This window comes from Symphalangus syndactylus, chromosome 4 (genome assembly GCF_028878055.3).
Source record: "Symphalangus syndactylus isolate Jambi chromosome 4, NHGRI_mSymSyn1-v2.1_pri, whole genome shotgun sequence".
Classification (NCBI taxonomy): Eukaryota; Metazoa; Chordata; class Mammalia; order Primates; family Hylobatidae; genus Symphalangus; species Symphalangus syndactylus.
Genome location: NC_072426.2, coordinates 66,028,306 through 66,048,624, shown reverse-complemented (window position 1 = coordinate 66,048,624; position 20,319 = coordinate 66,028,306). Strand labels below are relative to the sequence as shown.

General features: G+C 44.9%; 1 protein-coding gene across 3 annotated transcripts in view; it reads left to right on the top strand.

The window, feature by feature from the left end:
- Positions 1 to 4,651: 4,651 nt before the first annotated feature.
- Positions 4,652 to 20,319, top strand: part of PRTFDC1 (phosphoribosyl transferase domain containing 1) — a 104,714-nt gene continuing 89,046 nt past the window's right edge. Inside the window, exons 1-4 of one of the 3 annotated variants that reach the window (XM_063637328.1) lie at positions 4,726 to 4,810; positions 5,724 to 5,780; positions 14,970 to 15,076; positions 18,365 to 18,548. In XM_063637328.1, coding sequence (XP_063493398.1) covers positions 14,973 to 15,076; positions 18,365 to 18,548 — 288 coding nt within the window. In that variant the 5' untranslated portion in view covers positions 4,726 to 4,810; positions 5,724 to 5,780; positions 14,970 to 14,972. Of the gene's footprint in view, positions 4,811 to 5,723; positions 5,781 to 10,662; positions 12,482 to 14,969; positions 15,077 to 18,364; positions 18,549 to 20,319 lie in introns of those variants that run through there. The other 2 variants (XM_055274919.2, XM_063637327.1) reach the window with 2 other exon arrangements.

Here is a 20,319-nt window from a genome sequence, read left to right as displayed (position 1 = left end):
GAATGAAATCCTGTCATTTGCAACAACACGGATGAACCTGGAGGACATTATGTTAAGCAAGAAAAGCTGGACACAAAAGGCAAATACTACATCATCTCACATATATGCAGAATTTTAAAAAGTTGATCGCATAGAAGTAGAGAGTAGAATACTGGTTAGCAGAGTCAGGTGAAAAGTGGGGAGGAGTGGCAAGAGTAGGAGAGGTTGGTTAGTAGGTACTAGGTTATAGTTAGATGAGAGGAGTAAGTTCTGGTATACTAATGCAGTAGTCTCAACCTTTTTGGCACCAAGGACCTGTTTTGTGCAAGACAATTTTTCCACATATTTTGAGGGGGCATGGTTTCAGGATGAAACTGTTCCATCTCAGATCATCCAGCATTAGTTAGGTTCACAGAAGGAGCATGCAACCTAGATCCCTCCCATGTGCGGTTCACCATAGGGTTTGTGCTCCTGTGAGAATCTAATGCGGCTGCTGATCTGACAGGAGGCAGAGCTCAGGTGGGAATGCTCGCTGACACTCACCTCCTACTGTGCAGCTCAGTTCCTAACAGGCCACAGGCTGGTACCAGTTTGCAGCCCGGTAGTTGGGGACACCTTCTCTATGGTACAGCAGAGTGATATATTTAACAATAATGTGTTGTATATTTCAAATCAGCTAGAAGAGACGATTTTGAATGTTCTCACCACAAAGAAATGAAAAATGCTTGAGATGATGGGTATGCTAATTACCCTGGGTTGATCATTATGCAATGTATACACGTAGTGGAACATCACACTGTACCCCATAGATAATATGTACAACTATTATGTGTCAGTTAAAAATAAAACTAAAAAAAAATAAGTAAACACAATATAAACACACAAAAAAATAAAATGCAGAGAAACTACTGCTAAAATGTAATAAAGAGAATGACAGAAAAATGCAAGTATATTGACTGGTTATTAACTTTGCAAAGATGCACATCTTTATTCTTATAGCTCCTTCAAAGGCATATTAGAAAATGGACAGTCTGACCATTTGAGGGTGGAGGGTGGGAGGAGGGTGAGGATCAAAAAACTATGTATCAGGTACTATGCTTATTACCTGAGTGACAAAATAATCTGTACACCTAACCCCTGCAACATGCAATTTTCCCAAACAAACCTGTGTGTATACCCCCGAACCTAAAATAAAAGTTGGAAAGGAAAAAGAAAAGGAAATGGACAGTCTGAGCTAAAATACCCCTTCTTATGAAAAATCTCATTATTTTAATAATTTTATCATTTTTCTGTATTCATTCTCATAGCAGCTCTAGATTATCCCTAGACTATAACTATCCCTGATTGGTCACCTTACATCAATCTTTTATTATTATTATTATTTATTTGTAGAGACAGGGTCTTGCTCTGTCACCCAGGCTGGAGTGCAGTGGTGCAATTATGACTCAATGCAGCCTCAAACTTCTGGCCTCAGGCAATCTTTCCAGCTTAGCCTCCCCAGTAGCTAGGTCTACAGGTGCCACACTACCACATCTGGCTAAGTTTTTAATTTTTTATAGTGATGTGGTCTCACTAAATTACCCAGGTTTGGTCTTGAATTCCTGGCCTCAAGTAAGCCTCCTGCTTTGGCCTCCCAAAATGCTGGTATTACAGGTGTGAGCCATGGTGCCTAGCCCCATCAACCTTAAAAGACAATTCCTTGTCATTTTCACATGGAATCATTTTACAAACATTTGGTCATACATTTTTACAGCATCTCAGGTTAATAATATCTTACAGTTTTATAGCATTTTGCAAAGAATTCTCTTGCATGGTATCTCACATTCATCTCATCATATGCAGTAGAGAATAAATGGGTGGCTCCATTTTACGGATGAGAAAATTGATGTATATTACACTGATATAATTGGCTTAGACTCATTGGCTAAAGTAACATGGATTGTTACAGAAAAATAGAGGTCCTAGTCCAAAGCTATTCCACTAGACATGTGATATGGTTTGGCTCTGTGTCCCCACCCAAATCTTATGTTGAATTGTAATTCCCAATGTCGGGGGAGGGATCTGGTGGGAGGCGATTGGCTCATGAGGGTGGATTTCTCCCACATTGTTCTCGTTATAGTGAGTGAGTTCTCACAAGATCTCATGGTTTAAAAGTATGTGACACTGCACCTTTGCTCTCTCTCTCTGTCTCCTGCTCTGCCATGGTAAGATGTGCTTGCTTCCCCTTTGCCTTCTGCCATGATTGTAAATTTCCTGAGGCCTCCCAGCCTTGCTTTCTGTATAGCCTGCAGAACTGTGAGTCAATTAAACCTCTTTTCTTCATAAATTATCCAGGTCTCAGGTAGTTCTTTATAGCAATATGAGAACAGACTAATACAACATGTAACAGAAATTTGAGGTTTAAAAAGAATTTTTGCCTCTAAATCCTCATAATGCAAGATTAAGAATAAAGCCTGGACAGATGAGCTGTTATTTCTGGATACCGGTCTTTGCAAATACTATTTGGGTTATCAGGTATTATTTTGTATTATGTTAATGCTCTCCAAAGTATTGAAGTGTAATCAGAATGCACAAAATATTATCAAAATATACAAAGATAATAAAGAAAATGAATTAGATTTTTAAAAACTATTTACTCATCATTCTGTGCCCTTTATAGGATGACCTATATAAGTCTATGTAGGATGTTCTTGAGCACACATTCATAAGATTCCAGTTGTCTTTCAAGCAAGTTACATTTTTCGCTGTGAACTTGTTGGATTTTACGTTTAATAGCCTTTCTAAGGGAAGAAGATTTATCTACCATTTCCCTTACATCTTCCACAGTGTCTAGGCTGGAACCAAAATTGATGCTTTTTGACTTCTGTATGGCAACTATTCCTGTGACATATTTTGAAGTTCCTTGTACCCCCTAATCTGGCCCTGCACCCACACTGAGCCTCATGGCTAAGTTTTGATATCCAAGCAGTAAGATGGTCTAGTGGAATCCCCTAAAGCATGGGTCATGAGCCACCCACATCACACCCATCTAGTGTCTCTCAGCAGGTGCAGGATTCTAGGTGCTTCCACAGATCTTCCCCACCCAGTGAAGCTGCATTAACCAGCTCCCCACGAGAGTCTTGTGAACTCTAAAATTTGATCATCATCCTAATGATAGCACTTTTCTGCTCCTGGAAATTTTAATGATGTTGCTTGTGAATATGGTTCCCGGGCCTGGTCTTCGAAAATGAAAATGGAAGATGGTGCTTGACTTTGGGGAAAAGAAGTGAGACGCAGACTACAAAAATGGCTCAAAACAACGCCCTCTGACAATTACTAAGAGAAAATGTTAACCTGTGTGCTGGGAAACAACACCCCCCATTTCTGTGAGGCAGTTGCCAAGCAGATGCCTGATTTCAGGGATCTCTGGAGCTGCACCCTCCAAGGCGCTGGCGCTTAGAAACGACATGAAGAGCCAGCCCTGCTGAGCAGGACCAGGGCGCCAAGTCTGGATGACTAATATTTTTCCAACCTAGAACGTCATTAACCGATTGATAACTATTTCCCCTTTAAACTAGGCAAAATCAGCATTCCTCTCCCCTCTGTGTGCCAGAATTCGAAGATGAACAAAAGAGGCCTGCATCAGGAAAACTGTGTTCAGTTCTCTTGGATTCAGGGCTTTGACCCGAATTGGGCTGAGTGAAGGAAGACGCTGGTGAGATGTCAGGGACCCAGGGAATGAAGACACACCGAGAAAAAGGAACCTGCAGGAGTGGACAAAGAACCGGAGCATAGGGATCTGAGAGGGGTTGAAATGAACAACAGACTCATACAAGAAGGATTTCTAATCAGAAAAGAGCGATTGCTTTAATAAAGCTGCAACCTGGAACAATTACAATCTGACCAGATGTTCTTGCAAAACTGGTAAAGCAGAGAATGTGTAAAAATCTCTCCCCCTCCTCGCCTGAATGCAGTTGACTAAAGGCCAAAAGGCTGGATCCTCAAAGCCCAGATCTGATCACTGCAGATCTGGGCCACCCTAAAAGCAATCGGGTGTAATCTTTCCAGCTCCAGGCCCTGGGATGAGGGAGGTGGGGGAAGGTGGAGAAAGGTGGAGGAAGGTGGAGGGAGGTGAAGGGAGGTGGAGGGAGGTGAGGGGAGGTGGAGGGAGGTGAGGGGAGGTGGAGGGAGGTGAGGGGAGGTGGAGGGAGGTGAGCGGAGGTGGAGAGAGGTGGGTGGCGGCTCCAAGGTTTGAAAACACATCCAGGACACTTCCCATCCTCCAAGAGCACGCAGGCTCACAGGCTCTTTCACGCTTCTGCTTGGGACGATCGCGTGCATGAAATCTGGCAGGGAGGAGTCAAGGAGATTGTTAGCCCGAGGGCTGGGACGGTAGATCTGGGAATCAGGGGCCTGGCGAACGCGTTCTCTTCCTGCCGCGGGCTGCCTAGTGCTCCGGAGTCCCCGCGGGGCCTGGCGGCGGGGCCGGGGGCTGCACGCGACCATCCGGCAGGCGGCGGCAGCGACAGCGGCGGCCGCGAGGGACGCTCCCGGGGCCCGAGCTCAGAGGGAGCGGTCGCGGCTTGGCAGCTGCTCCCCGCTCCCCCGCGGCCTAGCCAGGGGAGGGGGCGCAGCGCCGGGGCCATGGATCCGCGCCAGGCCGCTGCTTCCCGCCGGCGGGCCCGGGGCGGGGCGGCCCCGTCCCCGTCCCCGTCCCCATCCCCACGTCCCATCCCCCACGCAGCCTTCGCCCTCCCTACTCCTTCCCGCGCCGTCTTCCCTTCCCGCGTTCCCCGGGAGAAACATGGCCGGGAGCAGCGAGGAGGCGCCAGACTACGGGCGAGGCGTCGTGGTAAATGCAAACTCCCGATTTTGGGGCTCGTCCCGCTCCCCTCCCTCCCTGGCACCCTGCTTGTAGATTAAATGCTTGCCGTGCGTCGGGGGAGAGAGCGGGCCACCGCTTTGTTCTCCCTCCCGGCGAGGATCGCTTCCATCCTCAGACCCGGGCCTCCTCTCCCCGCCCCCAATCTGACGAAACAATGAGTCCCGTCCCTTCACCCCGAGTTCCCAGCGTCCCCCCGCGTCCTCCGGCCGGTAGCTCGCTCCTGCAGCGTCCCGCCGGCGCCCAGCCGTCCCCATCCCCACGAGCCACGGGGAGCCGCTTCTGCGAGCCGGGCGGGGCCCCAGAGACCCCCGCGTGCTGCTCTGGAGGCCTTCTTCCTGGGCCTCCTCTTGACTCCTCCAGGGCGGGCTTCAAGTTTTGTTTTTAAAAAGGACACTGAGGGGTTTTGAAGGCAGCTAGGAAATAAAGTAGCTCAAGTGGACAGAGCTTGAGCTTTGAAGCCTTTGGTACCCAGGTTGGGGGCTGACAGTGGAGGCCTCTGCAGGAGCTCTAGGACACGCTGGCGGCTCCTGAGTGACCTATGGCTTGTCTGTAAAAGGGAGCAACAGCAAGCTGGGCTCTGGAGCCAATTGGGAGGATGCATGTAAAATATCTAGCAGTGTGTCCGGATGGGAGGGTGTGGGGTGCTGGTTTCCCAGAACTGAGCCTCATTAACCCTGAGAATCCTGGCAGTGTCAGCCAGAGGGTACCCATCTCTCAATGTGCTAGGATCCAACCCGTTCTTGACCTTGTGGCCACGTTCTCCCTGCTTCCTGAGAAATGGTTTTCCTAGAAGGTGGTGGTTATAACTTGTGTCAGGTTCAATGTGAAACTCAATGGTGGTGAGGATGGTGGGTGGGGCTAACTTGCCATCTCTTTCCAGGGATCAGCTTGTCATTCACAGATAATCTGTTTATGCATATGAATGGCCTGAACTAAAGTAAGTGGGCTGGGGAGGGAAACGTGTCACATTCAGACAGAATGGGTCAGGTTGAAATGTGGGGCTCAGTGCTTAATTTAACAGCAGGACCTTTCCTTCTTAAAGGATGAGTTGATTTATTCATTCCACACGTTTATTGTCCTGCTGGGTTGTAGGAGGTGTTGTAGGCTCTGGGGTGCAAAAGACAAAGGCCATGTCTTCATGAGCTTGCGTTCTAGAGAAGACACAGGCAAGCAGTATGTAAACAAATAGAGAAAATTTCAAATAGAGATATGTGCAATAGGAGGAGGGTAACAGGATAGAGGGTAATTGGAGAAGGGGGGAGTGATGCCTTTGCTCAGGTGGTCAGGGCAGCCTCTCTGCGGTGACCTTTGAGCCAAGATCTGAAGGGTACACACGAGTAGCCATGTGGACTGCAGGCAGAGACCCGCATACCAAATGCAAAAGAATCATTGTATCCGATTTATGCTTTTACAAAAACCATTTCAGTTGCCCCAGGAGGAGGGGCAAGGCTAGCGGTGCGATGGATGGAAGGGGGACTGAAAAGCAAAAAGGGCAATCATTAAGTTCATTCTGGACAAATTGAGTCTGCAGTGCCTGTAAGGCCCACAGGTTGGCCTGCACTGTAGGCAATTTGAAATTCACATTTGGAATTCAGGAGAGTGATTGGAGAGATTTGGAAATCATCAGCAAAAAGAATAGTATTTAATGTTCGGGAGTGCTCAGTGAATATGGAAAAAACAATTAAAGCAACTGTTAAGGATGGAAGCCTGGAAAGTCCCAAATATACGAGGCTGCCTGTGGGGGAGAAGCCGGTTGAAGGAACCGAGAAAGAACGCTGAAGGGTGAGAGGGCAGGCAGCGTGGTGGGTGCCTTGGGGACAGAGCATTGTTGAGCAGGAGGGGCGGGGTCAAGAGGTCATCAGAAGTGTCAGATGCTACAGGGACAGCAAGCTGGATACCAAGATGGAAAACAGCCACTGTATTTAACAATTACAAAGCCATTAGTAGGGAGAATCTTTCAAACAACCACTCCATTGGTAGAATGGTTAAAATATAGTACAAGTTGAGCATCCCTAATCCAAAAATCCCAAATCTGAAATGCTCCCAAATCTGAAACTTTCTGAGCATCGACATGATGCTGAAAGGAGATGCTCACTGGAGCATTTTGGATTTCGGATTTTCAGATTAGGGATGCCCAACCAGGCAGTATAATGCAAATATTCCAAAATCCAAAGGAAAAAAAATCAGAAATTGGAAACACATCTGATCCTAAGCATTTTGGATAAGGGGTACTCAACTTGTACTACCGTAACATACTACATACTTTTAGAAAAGAATAAGGTGAATCTAGATGCACTGATAGAGTAGGTAAATTGTTGAAGTCTAAAAAACAAGTGAGAGAACACTGTAAATAGCCCAGTCTATTGGTGTCAACAGAGGTCCTCTTGGAAGCAAGGTAATTTTTGGAAAGATGCAAAGAGGTAGTGAGAGGGGTATAAAGAGAGTGGAGGGCCAGGTGAGGTGGCTCATACCTGTAATCCCACCACTTTGGGAGGCCGAGGTGAGTGGATCACCTGAGGTCAGGAGTTCAATACAATCCTGACCAGCATCGTAAAACCTTGCTGCTACTAAAAATACAAAATTAGCTGGGCATGGTAGTGCATGCCTGTAATCACAGCTACTTGGGAGGCAGAAGCAGGAGAATTGCTTGAACCCGGAAGGTGGAGGATGCAGCAAGCCAAGATTGCACCATTGCACTCCAGCCTAGGCAACAAGAGTGAAACTCCTTCTCAAAAAAAATAAATCAATAAAAAAACAAAAAAAATGAGTATAAACTGGACCAGCTGCCAAGGGGCTTGGTGATTGCATGAGAGCCCACAAAGGTGGGAAATAATCCATGTATAATGGAGACAGTCCCTACATGTACATCCTTTTCTCCAGTAGAACTTGGAATAATTAGATTAACCTCAAGTTGGATATAAGCAGGCAATTTCAGAGTGAATCGAAGCTGCTGGTAGAAGGCAGCTCATGGCATGTAAGGTAGCGGGGAAGGGAGAGCTGCAGAGGGTGAGTTTACTGGGAGAATAGAAAGCTCTCAAGGATGGGATACAAAAAAAATCAAATTAGTACCAGTTTTAAAAAGGGGCAGGTGGCTGGGAGTGGTGGCTCACACCTGTAATCCCAGCACTTTGGGAGGCCGAGAGGGCGAATCACTTGAGCCCAGGAGTTCGAGACGAGCCTGGGCAGCCAACCCTCTCTCTACAAGAAATACGAAAATTAGCCGGGCATGGTGGTGCATGCCTGTAGTCCCAGCTACCGGGGAGGCTGAGGTGGGAGAAGCACCTGAGCCCAGGAAGTCAAGGCTACAGTGAGCCATGATCGTGCCACTGCATTCCAGCCTGGGTGTCAGAGTGAGACCCTATCTCAAAAAAGGGGCAGAGGGCAGGTAATAATAGCAAGCATTTCTTGAGCACAAATCTGTAAGGGAGGTCTAGGGTACTCCCCATTTTACAGAAGAGGAAACTGAGGCACTGAGCGATTACCCAGGTCGCATAAGTAGCAAATGGCAGAAACAGGATTTGAACCAGCTTTCAATCACTATGCTACATAGGAAGCTGTGATTCCAGGATGGAATTTCAGGGTTGGGGCTGTCTGTAGGACTGGTCTGGCTATGTGAATGTATTGCTAAATGGGGAATAAAGATGTGGTTTGAGCTAGGGATGTAGTTTGAGCTAAGGCTGATGAAGGAGCTACAAGATGAAGTAGTTGGAAGGATCGTCGAGGTAGGCATTGGAGTAAATCACCCAAGGAACTGTCCAGGAATGAGGTAGAGAAGAAAATTCCGAGTTGGTAGAAATTTGTTGATAAAGATGGCAAGGGATGTAGAGTCAGATGATATAAGCATAAAATGAGAAGTAAAGTTTGTGCAAGAGAAGGGAATATTAAGAGATTTGAGATGGCTCTTGCCTATAAATTGGCTTTCGGTTGAACTGGGGAGGTAGGACATTTATACCATTAACAATAAATGGTAGCAAATGCTAATTGCCACATAAGAGAGGTAGATCCTAAGGTCAGAAATTTTGCTCGGAGTTGGCTTGTCACTTGATCTGGAGCTCATAAAGTCACCAGATTCCTGGTTGATACCTCTTTGTTACTTCTCAGGGAGAGATAAAGATCTTCTCTATCCACCTGGCTTTTGGGGATCGGGTTATTAGACATGTTTTTGTCTGGTTTGGTTTTGCCAAAGGATTATCAACTGAGCCATCGTTAGTACTTACCTAAGTGAGTTTGGTAGGAATCAGGAGAATAGAGAAATCTGAAATGATTGTTGTGCTTCTGTTATGGCTGGCTTCCCATCACACTCCGTGAAAATATGGCAATATCAGAGATAAGTAATCAGGTATAGCTCTATTGAAAGCACAGCTCTACTAGGTGGTAATGAGTTTTCCTTCTGAGGGGCAAACCCACCACAGAAGAGGAAGGCATGTGGATACGACGTGGTTGACCTGTCGAGTTTCCTTCGTTCCTCTGTGAGCAGAACCTGGGAATCTTTTAGCAAACCACTTATCCCCACTTTTCAAGATGTGTGGTTGTGAGGTGGGGCCCTTCCCAGGGTACCTCCCTCCCTGGCTATAGGGCTTGGACAGGAATCCCAGAATTCCTGTCTGGGATTCTTTGAATTAGAGTGAAGGGATGAGACCCCCTTTGTCTTGCTGGTGGAGGACAGATGAGAGCTATGGCCTGAAGGAGAAGGTGGGGCCAATCTGTGGAGCTCAGCAGGGGAGAGGAGCAGTGATTAGCTTCTTATATGTGTTTTCTTCCTCAGGGAGAAAAATAATGCAAAAAATAGTCCAAGCACAAAAAAATTATTTTTAATGACTTACAAAGTTTTCAGTGCATCTTCAGTGCGAAAAAGAGAATCAGAATTAGTTCTGGGATTTAGATGTTGCATAAAATGACTCAGTTAATGGGTTTGTCACTTCCCCCAGCTTGGCTATGTTTTGCTGTTTTGAACAGAGAAAGCATTGTACTGAATACACTTAGAGCATATTATCTGTGATACTGAAACTATCTACAGACTCTGGTTTTGATTTTTTAAAAAGCAAATGAATAACAATTATCTACGGTTCATAGCAACCTCCATTCCTGCATTACCACCTAGTAGAGCTGTGCTTTCAATAGAGCTATACCTGATTACTTATCTCTGATATTGCCATATTTTCACGGAGTGTGATGGGAAGCCAGCCATAACAGAAGCACAACAATCATTTTGATTTATTTACAACATGATTTGCATGCACTATTGAAGTTAACAAAGCATAAACCAGTATTTCCATCATCTTGAATCGACTTTCATCTCAACAATGAAAACTCACTATTTAAGATTAATTGAAAATAATGGCCAATTTGGATTATAGAACAGTTTTAAAGAAGTATATTTCTTCTACTTTTATACTTCTTGTTTTGTTTTCTTGAGACAATCTCACTTTGCTGCCCAGGCTGGAGGGCAGTGACGCCATCATGGCTTACTACAGCCTTGACCTCCTAGGCTCAAGCAATCCTCCTGCCTCAGCTTCCCAAGTAGCTGAAACTACAGGCACACACCATCACACCAGAACAATTTTTTTTTTTTTATTTTTTGTAGAGATGGGTTCTCCTTATATTACCCAGGCTGGTCTCACACTCCTGGGCTCAAGTGATCCTCCCACTTCAGCCTTCCAAAGTGTTGGGATTACAGGCATGAGCCAATGTGCCAGGCCTCAAATGTATAGTTTTAACTAAGATAATAACACTGGCATATAGGTTTGAGGCACTTCTTTAGATGAATTAAAACGTATAATTTGTTGTTAAATGATTGATGTTTCAGTTCATCTAAGTGACTAGCATTTATTGCATAAGTACTATAGACCAGAAACTGATATGAGCCTCACATTCATTATCTTATTTAATGCTCACCGTAGCCGTATGAGGCAGGCACTAACTCCATTTCATAGATGAATACACTAAGACTTAGAGAATTTAATATGCCCAAGGTCTCATGGCTGGCAGGCTTGTCCCAGGTGTGTGAGGCTTCCACGTCTATGCTCTTAACACACTACCCTGTGTGGCCTCCGGGCTATGGATCCATGTTACAGTTTTAATCTATAGGTTTGTTTCATTTGTCATTTTCTTATCATTTTTTTCCTATTTTTGGCATTCATTTTTGGCACTTTTAGTCTCTTTCCTTTTTTTGGCATTATGCATCAAACATCATGTACTATACACCATGCAGTGTTCCAGGTATTCTAAATACATTATCCTTACAATAACCCTATCCATAGGTTTTATTGTGTCTTATTTAAAGCAAGGGAAAACTGGATCTCAGAGACGGTAAGTCATCTCCCTAACATCGCAGTAGTAGGTGTCAGAGCCAAACTCTTGAACATGGAGTGGAGAGTATGCTCCGAGATTCAACCGGAACGGGGGCAGTAAAGGATTGATGTGGTTGGAGGAATGGATTCAGAAGACCACTAGTTAATGGTGCCACTGGTGGAGGAGCTCCAGAAAGTGGGGTAGATAGTATATGTGGTCTGGAAGGCAATCCAGGAAATGCTGTACACCTGGATGATCCCCCTGGGGCCTGGGGCCAGTCAGGGTTCTCCTGGTCTGGTCTTTACTGTGGCCTGCCAGAGGCTCTCCTAGAGTCTCCTCATGTACAGCTGGTAGTCTAGACTCTGGCCAGCTGCTGTAGTGTTAGAGGTTATAGGTACAAGGAGTTCTCAGGGTGGCAGCCAGAGGAGCTTGGTGCAAATCCAGCAGTCCCACCAGCCAGTTTGATGGTAGAGGGAGAGCAAACGAGACACTTTTCAAATCAAATATGCAGATTGACCAGGCATGGTGGCTCACACTTATAATCCCAGTGTTTGGGGAGGCCAAGGTGGGAGGATCCCTTCAGGCCGGGAGTTTGAGACCAGCCTGGGCAACATAGCCAGACCTCATCTCTACAAAAAAATTTAAGAAAATAAGCTGAGCATGGTAGCTGAGCTCCTTATCTCCAGCTACTTGGGAGGCTGAGGTGGGAGGATCGCTTGAGCCTAAAAGTTTGAGGCCTCATTGAGCTATGATTGTGGTACTCCACTCCAGCCTAGGCAACAGAGGGAGATTCTGTCTGTTAAAAAATAACATAGATGATATACACCATGTGGCCATCAGTCAGCCAATGGATATGACACATTGGAATCTCCAGAACCTTGAACAGTGGTGCTCTTTATCACAAGGAGACAAACTGAGAGTTCAGGTTTTCAGGTAGCCGGAGAATGGAGGCTGTGTTATCCATTCATTCATTTAACATTTTTGAGCACCTACCATATTCCAGATCAGCATTCTGGGCACTGAGGGATTCAACAATGAATCAGAAAAAGTCTCCGCCAGAAGGAGCTCATGTTCCGACAGAACACACCCATGCACACACACGTCATCCAGTGGTAAAACAGGCTATGAAGGTCAGGGAAGGCCCCTCTGCAGAGGTGACATTGAATGGAGACTTGAAAGAAGTAGAGGACAGCCATGTGGAAATCTGGAGGAAGAGTGTTGCAGGCAAGAGGAGGCGCCAGTGCAAAGCTCAGGAGGCAGGGGTGTGACTGGCAGATCGGAGGACTTGCAAGAGAACAGCTGCTGAAGCAGAGGGAAGAGGAAGAGTGCCAGGAATGAGTCAGACAGGTAATCCCTGGTGAGCCACAGTCAGGACTCTGGTCTTTACTCGTAGTAAAGTGATAAGCCCTTGAAAAAAATCTAAGCAGAAGGCTGCCATGATAGGATGTCCTTTGTCTTTTTATTTTTTGAGAGACAAGGTCTTGCTCTGTCACCCCGGCTGGAGTGCAGTGGCACAGTCATAGCTCACTGCAGCCTCGAACTGCAGTGTAGGTGCAGAGGTAGGTGATCCTCCTACCTTGGCGTCCTGAGTAGCTCGGACTACAGGCACGCACCACCTTGCCTGGCTCATTTTTTAATTTTTTGCAGAGACAGGATCTTGCTGTGTTGCCCAGGCTGATCTCTAACTCCTGGCCTCAAGGGGTCTTCCCGCCTCGGCCTCTCAAGTGCTGGGATTACAGGCATGAGCCACTGTACCTGGCTATGATGTGCATTTTTTAAAGGAGCATGCCCGCTTCCATGTGGAGGGGCTGCAAAGTGGAAGCAGGGAGGCAAGTGTAGTGGCTCCTGGGACAGTCCTGGGAGAAATCATGGTGGCAATGGACTGGCCTGGGGGTGGGGGAACAGCAGTGGAGGTGCTGAGAGGTGGTACTGGATAAATTTTGAGGGAATCGAAGATAGTTTTCTGCTGTGTTGCCTGAGGGGGATGAAAGAAAGGAGTCAGTGACAATTCCAAGGGACAGGAGCCTTCTCAAGGATCCTGCATGGGAGCCTTCGGTAAAACAGCTACAAGGGGCACCAGGAATTTGGGAAAGAAGATCAGAGGCTGGGGGCAGTCAGCAAGGCCTCCAGGAAGAAGTGGGGTATGACCTGAGCTTCTGAGTTTGGAATACAGAGGTAGAGGAGGAAAGGGGGAGAGAGAATGAAGGGGTGCACAGCAAATGAATGAATGAAACCCAGAGCTGGGAAGGATCCTGACTTGACTGCAAACCATTCTGAAGGCAGGAAGCAAAGGTGTAGGGAGTTGGGCTGGAAAATTAGAGTGGGTCTGCATTGTGAAAGGCCTCAGAAGCTCAAAGCTGGACAGAGGAGGCAAAGTGTGAGTAAAGAATGGGAAACTGAGGCCAGTTGTGCTGGCCAACACCTGTAATCCCAGCATTTTGGGAGGCTAAGGCAGGTGGATGGCTTGAGTCCAGGAGCTCAAGACCAGCCTGGGCAACCTGGCAAAACCCCATCTCTACAAAAAACACATAAAAATTATCTGGGTATGGTGACGCACACCTGTGGTCCCAGCTACTCAGGGGACTGAGGCTGGAGGATCAGTTGAACCTGGGAGGCAGGGTTGCAGTGAGCAGAGATCTCACCACTGCACTCCAGCCTGGGTGACAGTGCGGGACCCTGTCTCAGAGAGAAAAAAAAAAAAAAAGAATGGGAAACTGGAATACAGCTAGAGTATGATCTGAGTGTGTAAAACACTTCATTATTACATCTTTTCTTGATGTTCCAAAAGTAAAAGTAATTCCACCTTCACCTTCCATTTCTCCCCCACCTCTTTACTATTCTGACCATAAAACTAGTACATCAAGTCCTAAGAGCGAGGGATACTTACTATCAGTCCATCCACTATGTGAATAGGCCAATTTTCTGGACCATCAGTTTCTAATAGGACAGTTTAAGTGTCCAACATAATACATCCTTTTAAAGTCTTTACTATAGTGACTAGACACTCAAAAGTTTGGGTCTACTCTGATCCCAGGAGATACGTATTTTTAATAAGAAATCTTTTCCAGGCAGATGAGGAACTTACAATGAATAGAAATGTAATAGTATATATAATAATATAATGATACTGCATGTATTTTAGAATTACAAATATGTTGTTTATTATATTTATATTTAAATATATATCATAAATATATAGTATATATAAATATATATATAATTTGGAGACAAATTATATATTACACATATGCACTCATAAATAATACTATCAGGTTAGCTATAAAACACTGACTTTATATTTTTATTGTATGATAGGCCAGGAGTGGTGGCTCATGCCTGTAAACCCAGCACTTTAGGAAGCTAAGGCAGGCAGATCACTTGAGGTCAGGAGTTCAAGACCAGCCTGGCCAACATGGCAAAACCTCGTCCCCGCTGAAAATACAAAAATTAGCTAGGCATAGTGGCACATGCCTGTAGTCCCAGCTCCTCGGGAGGCTGAGGCAGAAGAATTGCTTGAACCTGAGAGGCAGAGGTTGCAGTGAGCTGAGATCACCCCACTGCACTCCAGCCAGGGTGACAGAGAAAGACTCTGTCTCAAAGTCTCAAAGAAAACAAAACAAAACAAAACAAATATTTTATGATGCCAATAGTTGGGAATGGAGTGCTCTGTTCACTTTAGTACTAAGCCTTGTATCAGGATGTGGAAACAAATAACCTTGTTCCACTAAACTTTTCATAGATTGAGGGAATTCTGCTTTCAAATGATACTCTTTTGTTATGTTTTAAACAAATTTCTGATGAAAAAATACCATAACCAAAATAATTTGATTTGCAGATTATGGACGATTGGCCAGGGTATGACTTGAACTTATTCACGTACCCACAGCACTATTACGGAGACTTGGAATATGTCCTCATCCCTCACGGCATCATTGTGGACAGGTGAGTGTGATTTCCTGTGTCAATCTTGGTCCTGCACTGGGCTGGCCCACACTTGTGTGAATCCCACAATATACTTTAGGACCCTATTCCTGAGCTGCTTTTTATAGTGGTAGAGAGAACTTTTATATAGGGCAGTGAATTTGAAATAAAATGAACGTATGCTTAAACTGAATGGTTTACCTGGACATTTGTTCAGGCGGTATGGTAACATGGTAAGAAGGATATACATACATAAGCTATTATAAGTAACAGCCTCAAAATAACAATGTCCTAAGATGGCTTTTCCGTGGCATAGAAGTCCCACCCTCACAGAGAGGGGACAGTTCCGTGATCAAATAAACTTTGGAAATTTTGTATCTCCCATATTTTTATCTCTCAGTTGACGAATCAAAACAAACATTAGCATATTAAAAATATGGAAATTCCAGCCAAAAGAAAAGAAGAATACAGAAAAGAAACCTGCTTGACTTTAACAATTAAACCAACCTTTTTTTGAGCAAAGGGAGACTTTGTACTCAGTTTACCTATTTATAACTCTCAGAAGGGATTTCCCTTAACACCAGTTTGGGAAGCTCCTAATTTAAACAAATTCTTGCATTTATTACCTGAATTTTCTAATTTTAAATTAATTTAAAATCAGTCAGAACATGATTGACTCCTGGGTAGGGTTACCCTAAGCCGTTTCTTTGTACAAGAGAATCATCCAGTGAACTTGTTAAAATGCATATTCTTAAGCTTTGTGTCTAGAAATTTCAAATCGATATTCTAGGGTGGGGCCCAAGAATGTCCGTCTTCACCTTTAAAATAAATTTATAAGCCAGGGGCTATGGCATGCACCTGTAATCCAGGCTACTCCAGATGCTGAAGTGGAGGGATCACTTGAACCCAAAAATTTGAGACTAACCTGGGCTAGTCTCAATTAGTGAGATCTTGTCTCAAAAAAAAAAAAAAAATTAAGATGCAATTTACAGGGCTGGGTGCAGTGGCTCGTTCCTGTAATCCCAGCACTTTGGGAGGCTGAGGCAAGAGGACTGTTTGAGCCAGGAGTTTGAGACCAGCCTGGGCAATGTAGTGAGAACCTGTCTCTACAAAAAAATAAAAAACATTAGTCAGGCATAGTAGCACGGGCCTGTAGTCCCAGCTACTAGGGAGGCTAAGGCGAGAGGATCACTTGAGTCTGGGAGGTCAAGGCTGCAGTGAGCCATGATCACACCACTGCACTCTAGCCTGGGGAACAGAGCGAGACCTTGTCTCAAACACACACACACACACACACACACAAGATTAATTTATATACTACTGTACAAAATTCACCCATTGCAGGTGAACGACTAAATGATTTTTAGTAAATTTTTATGGTCAGGCAACCATCAGCACCATCCAGTTTTACATTTCCATTGTCCCCAAAAGTTTGTTTGCAGCCAATCCCTGCTCCCACTTCCAGCATCTTTCTCTATAAATTTGTCTTTTCTGGCCATTTTGCATAAGGAAATCGTACAATAGCTAATTATTGATTGACCAGTTGATGTACATTTGGATGTCCCATTTTTGGCTATTGTGGAAATGCTTCTATAAACATTCACATATAAGTTTTGTGTGGACATATCTTTTCATTTCTCTTGGATGGATTTCTCAACGTGGAATTCTCGGTTTTCTGGTAAGTGTAAGAAACTGCCAATTATTTTCCAAAGTGGCTGCACCTTGTTACATTGCCACCAGCAGCATATGAAGGTTTCAGTTTTTCCACATACTTGCCAACATTGAATATTGTCTGTCCTTTTGATTATAGCCATTCTTGTAGCTGTCTAATGGTATCTCATTGTGGTTTTAATTTGTATTTCCCCTGAGCTTTCTTGTGCCTTCTCTGCACATGTACACAGCCTTCATTGTCCAGGAATGTGTGGGTGGCTTGAACTCACTCTGCTGTGCATATGTATAGCCTCTGGTCAATTGAGATGCATGAAGAACTTATTGTGTGCCTCTGTTCTATGACTGTCTAACCTCCTCCCTGGAACTTCCTATCAAATCCCCAGCCAGCCTGCCAGTGGGGACTGCTCAGCAGGGACTGCACCTCAGGATAATGGAGCCCTGCCACCAAGGTGACCATTTTAGCTTACAGTGTTCCAAATCAGGTGAGCTCCCTCTGGCAGTGCACCACCTTGGTGGAACTACCTGTTTGAACAACAGAGCTGGGGATGGGGGCTGCGGGGTAATAAGAGCATCCCCACACAAGAATGCCCCAGACTCATGCTGTTTCCACCCAGTGTTCAGTGTTTTCAGAATTAAATGCTTCTCAGTTTGTTGTATGTCTTTGGTTGATTTCCAGCATGATGAAATGGTTGTTTTTGGCAGTTTTGCTCAGTTTTATAGTTGCTTTTCTAGAGAGGGTATGTTCACCTCCTTACTTTATCATGTTGGAAACAAATGTTCCTTTTTTTTTGAGAAGGAGCCTTGCTCCATCGCACAGGCTTGAGTGCAGTGGTGCAATCTCAGCTCATTGCAACCTCTGCCTCCTCGGTTCAAGCGATTCTCCTGCCTCAGCTTCCTGAGTAGCTGGGATTACAGGCACCCACCACCATGCCTGGCAAATTTTTGTATTTTTAGTAGAGACGGGGTTTCACCATGTTGGCCAGACTGTTCTCAAACTCCTGACCTTAAGTGATCCACCCGTCTTGGATGTCCCAAAGTGCTGGGATTACAGGTGTGAGCCACCACTCTTGGCCCAAGTGTTCCTTTTTAAGGAGCATGCCAGACATTCTGATGTACATTTTTTATGATCATGTGTCTTCTTTAGAATTCAGTAAATACTGCCAGGCATGGTGGCTCATGCCTGTAATCCCAGCACTTTGGGAAGCCGAGGTGGCCAGGTCACCTGAGGTCAGGACTTCGAGACCAGCCTGGCCAACATGGCAAAACCTCGTCTCTACTAAAAATACAAAAATTAGCTGAGCATAGTGGCGGGCGCCTGTAATCCCAGCTACTTGGGAGGCTGAGGCAGGAGAATCACTTGAACCCAGGAGGTGGAGGTTACAGTGAGCCAAGATCGTGCCACTGCACTGCAGCCTGGGCAACAGAGTGAGGCTCCATCTTAAAAAAAAAGAAGTATGTTTTGAACACCTTATGTTCAACCTTAACAAAGCTTTTCTATCTGTGGGTTTCTGTTTCCCAAGGTTTTTCCCACATTCCCCTGAGTAATCGAATATGTACAATACATCTTGCATTTTCATTAAAGCAACATAAATACTCAGAACTAGTTGTGCCTTAATGTATCTTTTATCCTTCTTTCAGAATTGAGCGGCTGGCCAAGGATATTATGAAAGACATAGGATATAGTGACATCATGGTCCTGTGTGTGCTTAAAGGAGGTTACAAATTCTGTGCTGATCTCGTAGAACACCTTAAGAACATCAGCCGAAATTCAGATCGATTTGTCTCAATGAAGGTTGATTTCATCAGACTAAAAAGTTACAGGGTAAGTTATTACAAGTTCCGTTTTATGATATTTCATTTAACAATGCTTTAGGATAAAAGAATCAATAATGTTATGAAAATGAAGAATGCGATTTTTAAAAATGGAGATGAAAATGAAGGGTAATTTTTTTTTAATTTGCAAGAATACTGCAACCTAACATAAGAATTCAAACAATATTATTTAGGGTGTGGGGTGGGGACCTTCTCTCTATTTTCACATATATGGGAAGACTCTGCAGTAATGATTTGTGCTTTCTTTTATGGTGATAAAGTGAGTGGTTATATCCTGGTGCCCAGCCCCACAATTGAGTGTGGTCAGAGTGTGAACACTGATTTGTTGTTTCTACTCTGGATGTCACTGTGGGTCCTGGGGACCTGTGGGAGGGTGTCCAGCCCAGAGAGGAGTCTTAGTACTTGGGTGGCTGCAGTTGTGGCCTGGAAGTAAAGAAGGGAAGGCTATAGGAACAGCACATTGCCAAGTGTAAGGAGACAAGGCCAGGGAGCTCCAGCAGAAGGCCCCTCCACCAGTTTACTCCATTAATTCTGGCTTTCTGTGGGCACCACTGGGCAGAATTAATGGAATTATTCTCCAAAGATGTTTCCTAACCAGATGCAGTGGCTCATGCATATAATCCCAACACTTTGGGAGGCCAAGGCAGAAGGATTCCCTGAGGCCAGGAGTTCGAGACCAGCCTGGGCAACATAGTAAGACCCTGTCTATATACAAAAAGAAAATTTTTAAAATTAGCTGAGTGTGGTGGCATGTGCCTATAGTCCCAGGTACTCAAGAGGCTGAAGGGGGAGGATCACTTGAGCCCAGGAGACGGAGGCTGCAGTGAGCTATGATGGCACCACTGCACTCCAGCCTGGATGACAATGAAAGCCTTGCCAAAAAAAAAAAAAAAAAAAAAGCTGTTGTTTCCTTAGTCTCCCTCCTCCTCCCTCTATGATGTTAACTTCTTTGATGCTTTTTGATTTAATGCATAGTAAAACATTAAAAATAACTTACTAGGGTGAGGAGCTCTTGGAGTCAAACCATGAAAATATTCTCATTGACTAACTAACTTGACACATTTTAATTCATGAATCACTCTTTGAATTGGCCTTCTATTGCTGTGTGGCAAACTCACCACAAACGCAGTGGCTTAAACCAACATACACATGTATTATCTTAAAGTTTCTGTAGATCAGAAATCTGAGCATGGTGTAGCTGGGTTTTCAGCTCAGAACCTTACAGGGACAAAATCAATGTGTTAGTTGGGATCTTGGTATCATCTGAGGTTTTCAAGATCACTGACTGTTGGCAAAGCTCAGTTCCCATTTTCTTGTTGACTGTAGGCTGGAGTTGGTAGACTCTCCACTCCTGTGGGTTGTCCCCAGATGTTTGCTTCAATTACCCCACAGGTCGTTCACAACACCATTAGCTGTTTGCTTCTTCAAGTCTGATGGAATAATCTTAGCCCTTCTTTTATAGCTCACCAGACTAGATCATGTTCACCCAGGTAACCTGCCTTTTGATGAACTCAAAGTCACCTGACTAGTCACCTAATCTTTGGTGCGAATTCCCACCATGTTTACAAGTCTTATGCACACTCAAGTGGAGAGGATTATGCAGGGTATGTACACCAGGGGACAGTGGTCTTCAGGGCCACCAATCTGTCTTCCACATTCCTCTTGTGACTCTCAGTTGCCTCAGTTTTAGAGCAGCTGGAAATTAGTTCTTATTTCTTAAGATACTCTGTGTTTTCCTGATGACCTCTCAGGCCAGAGTG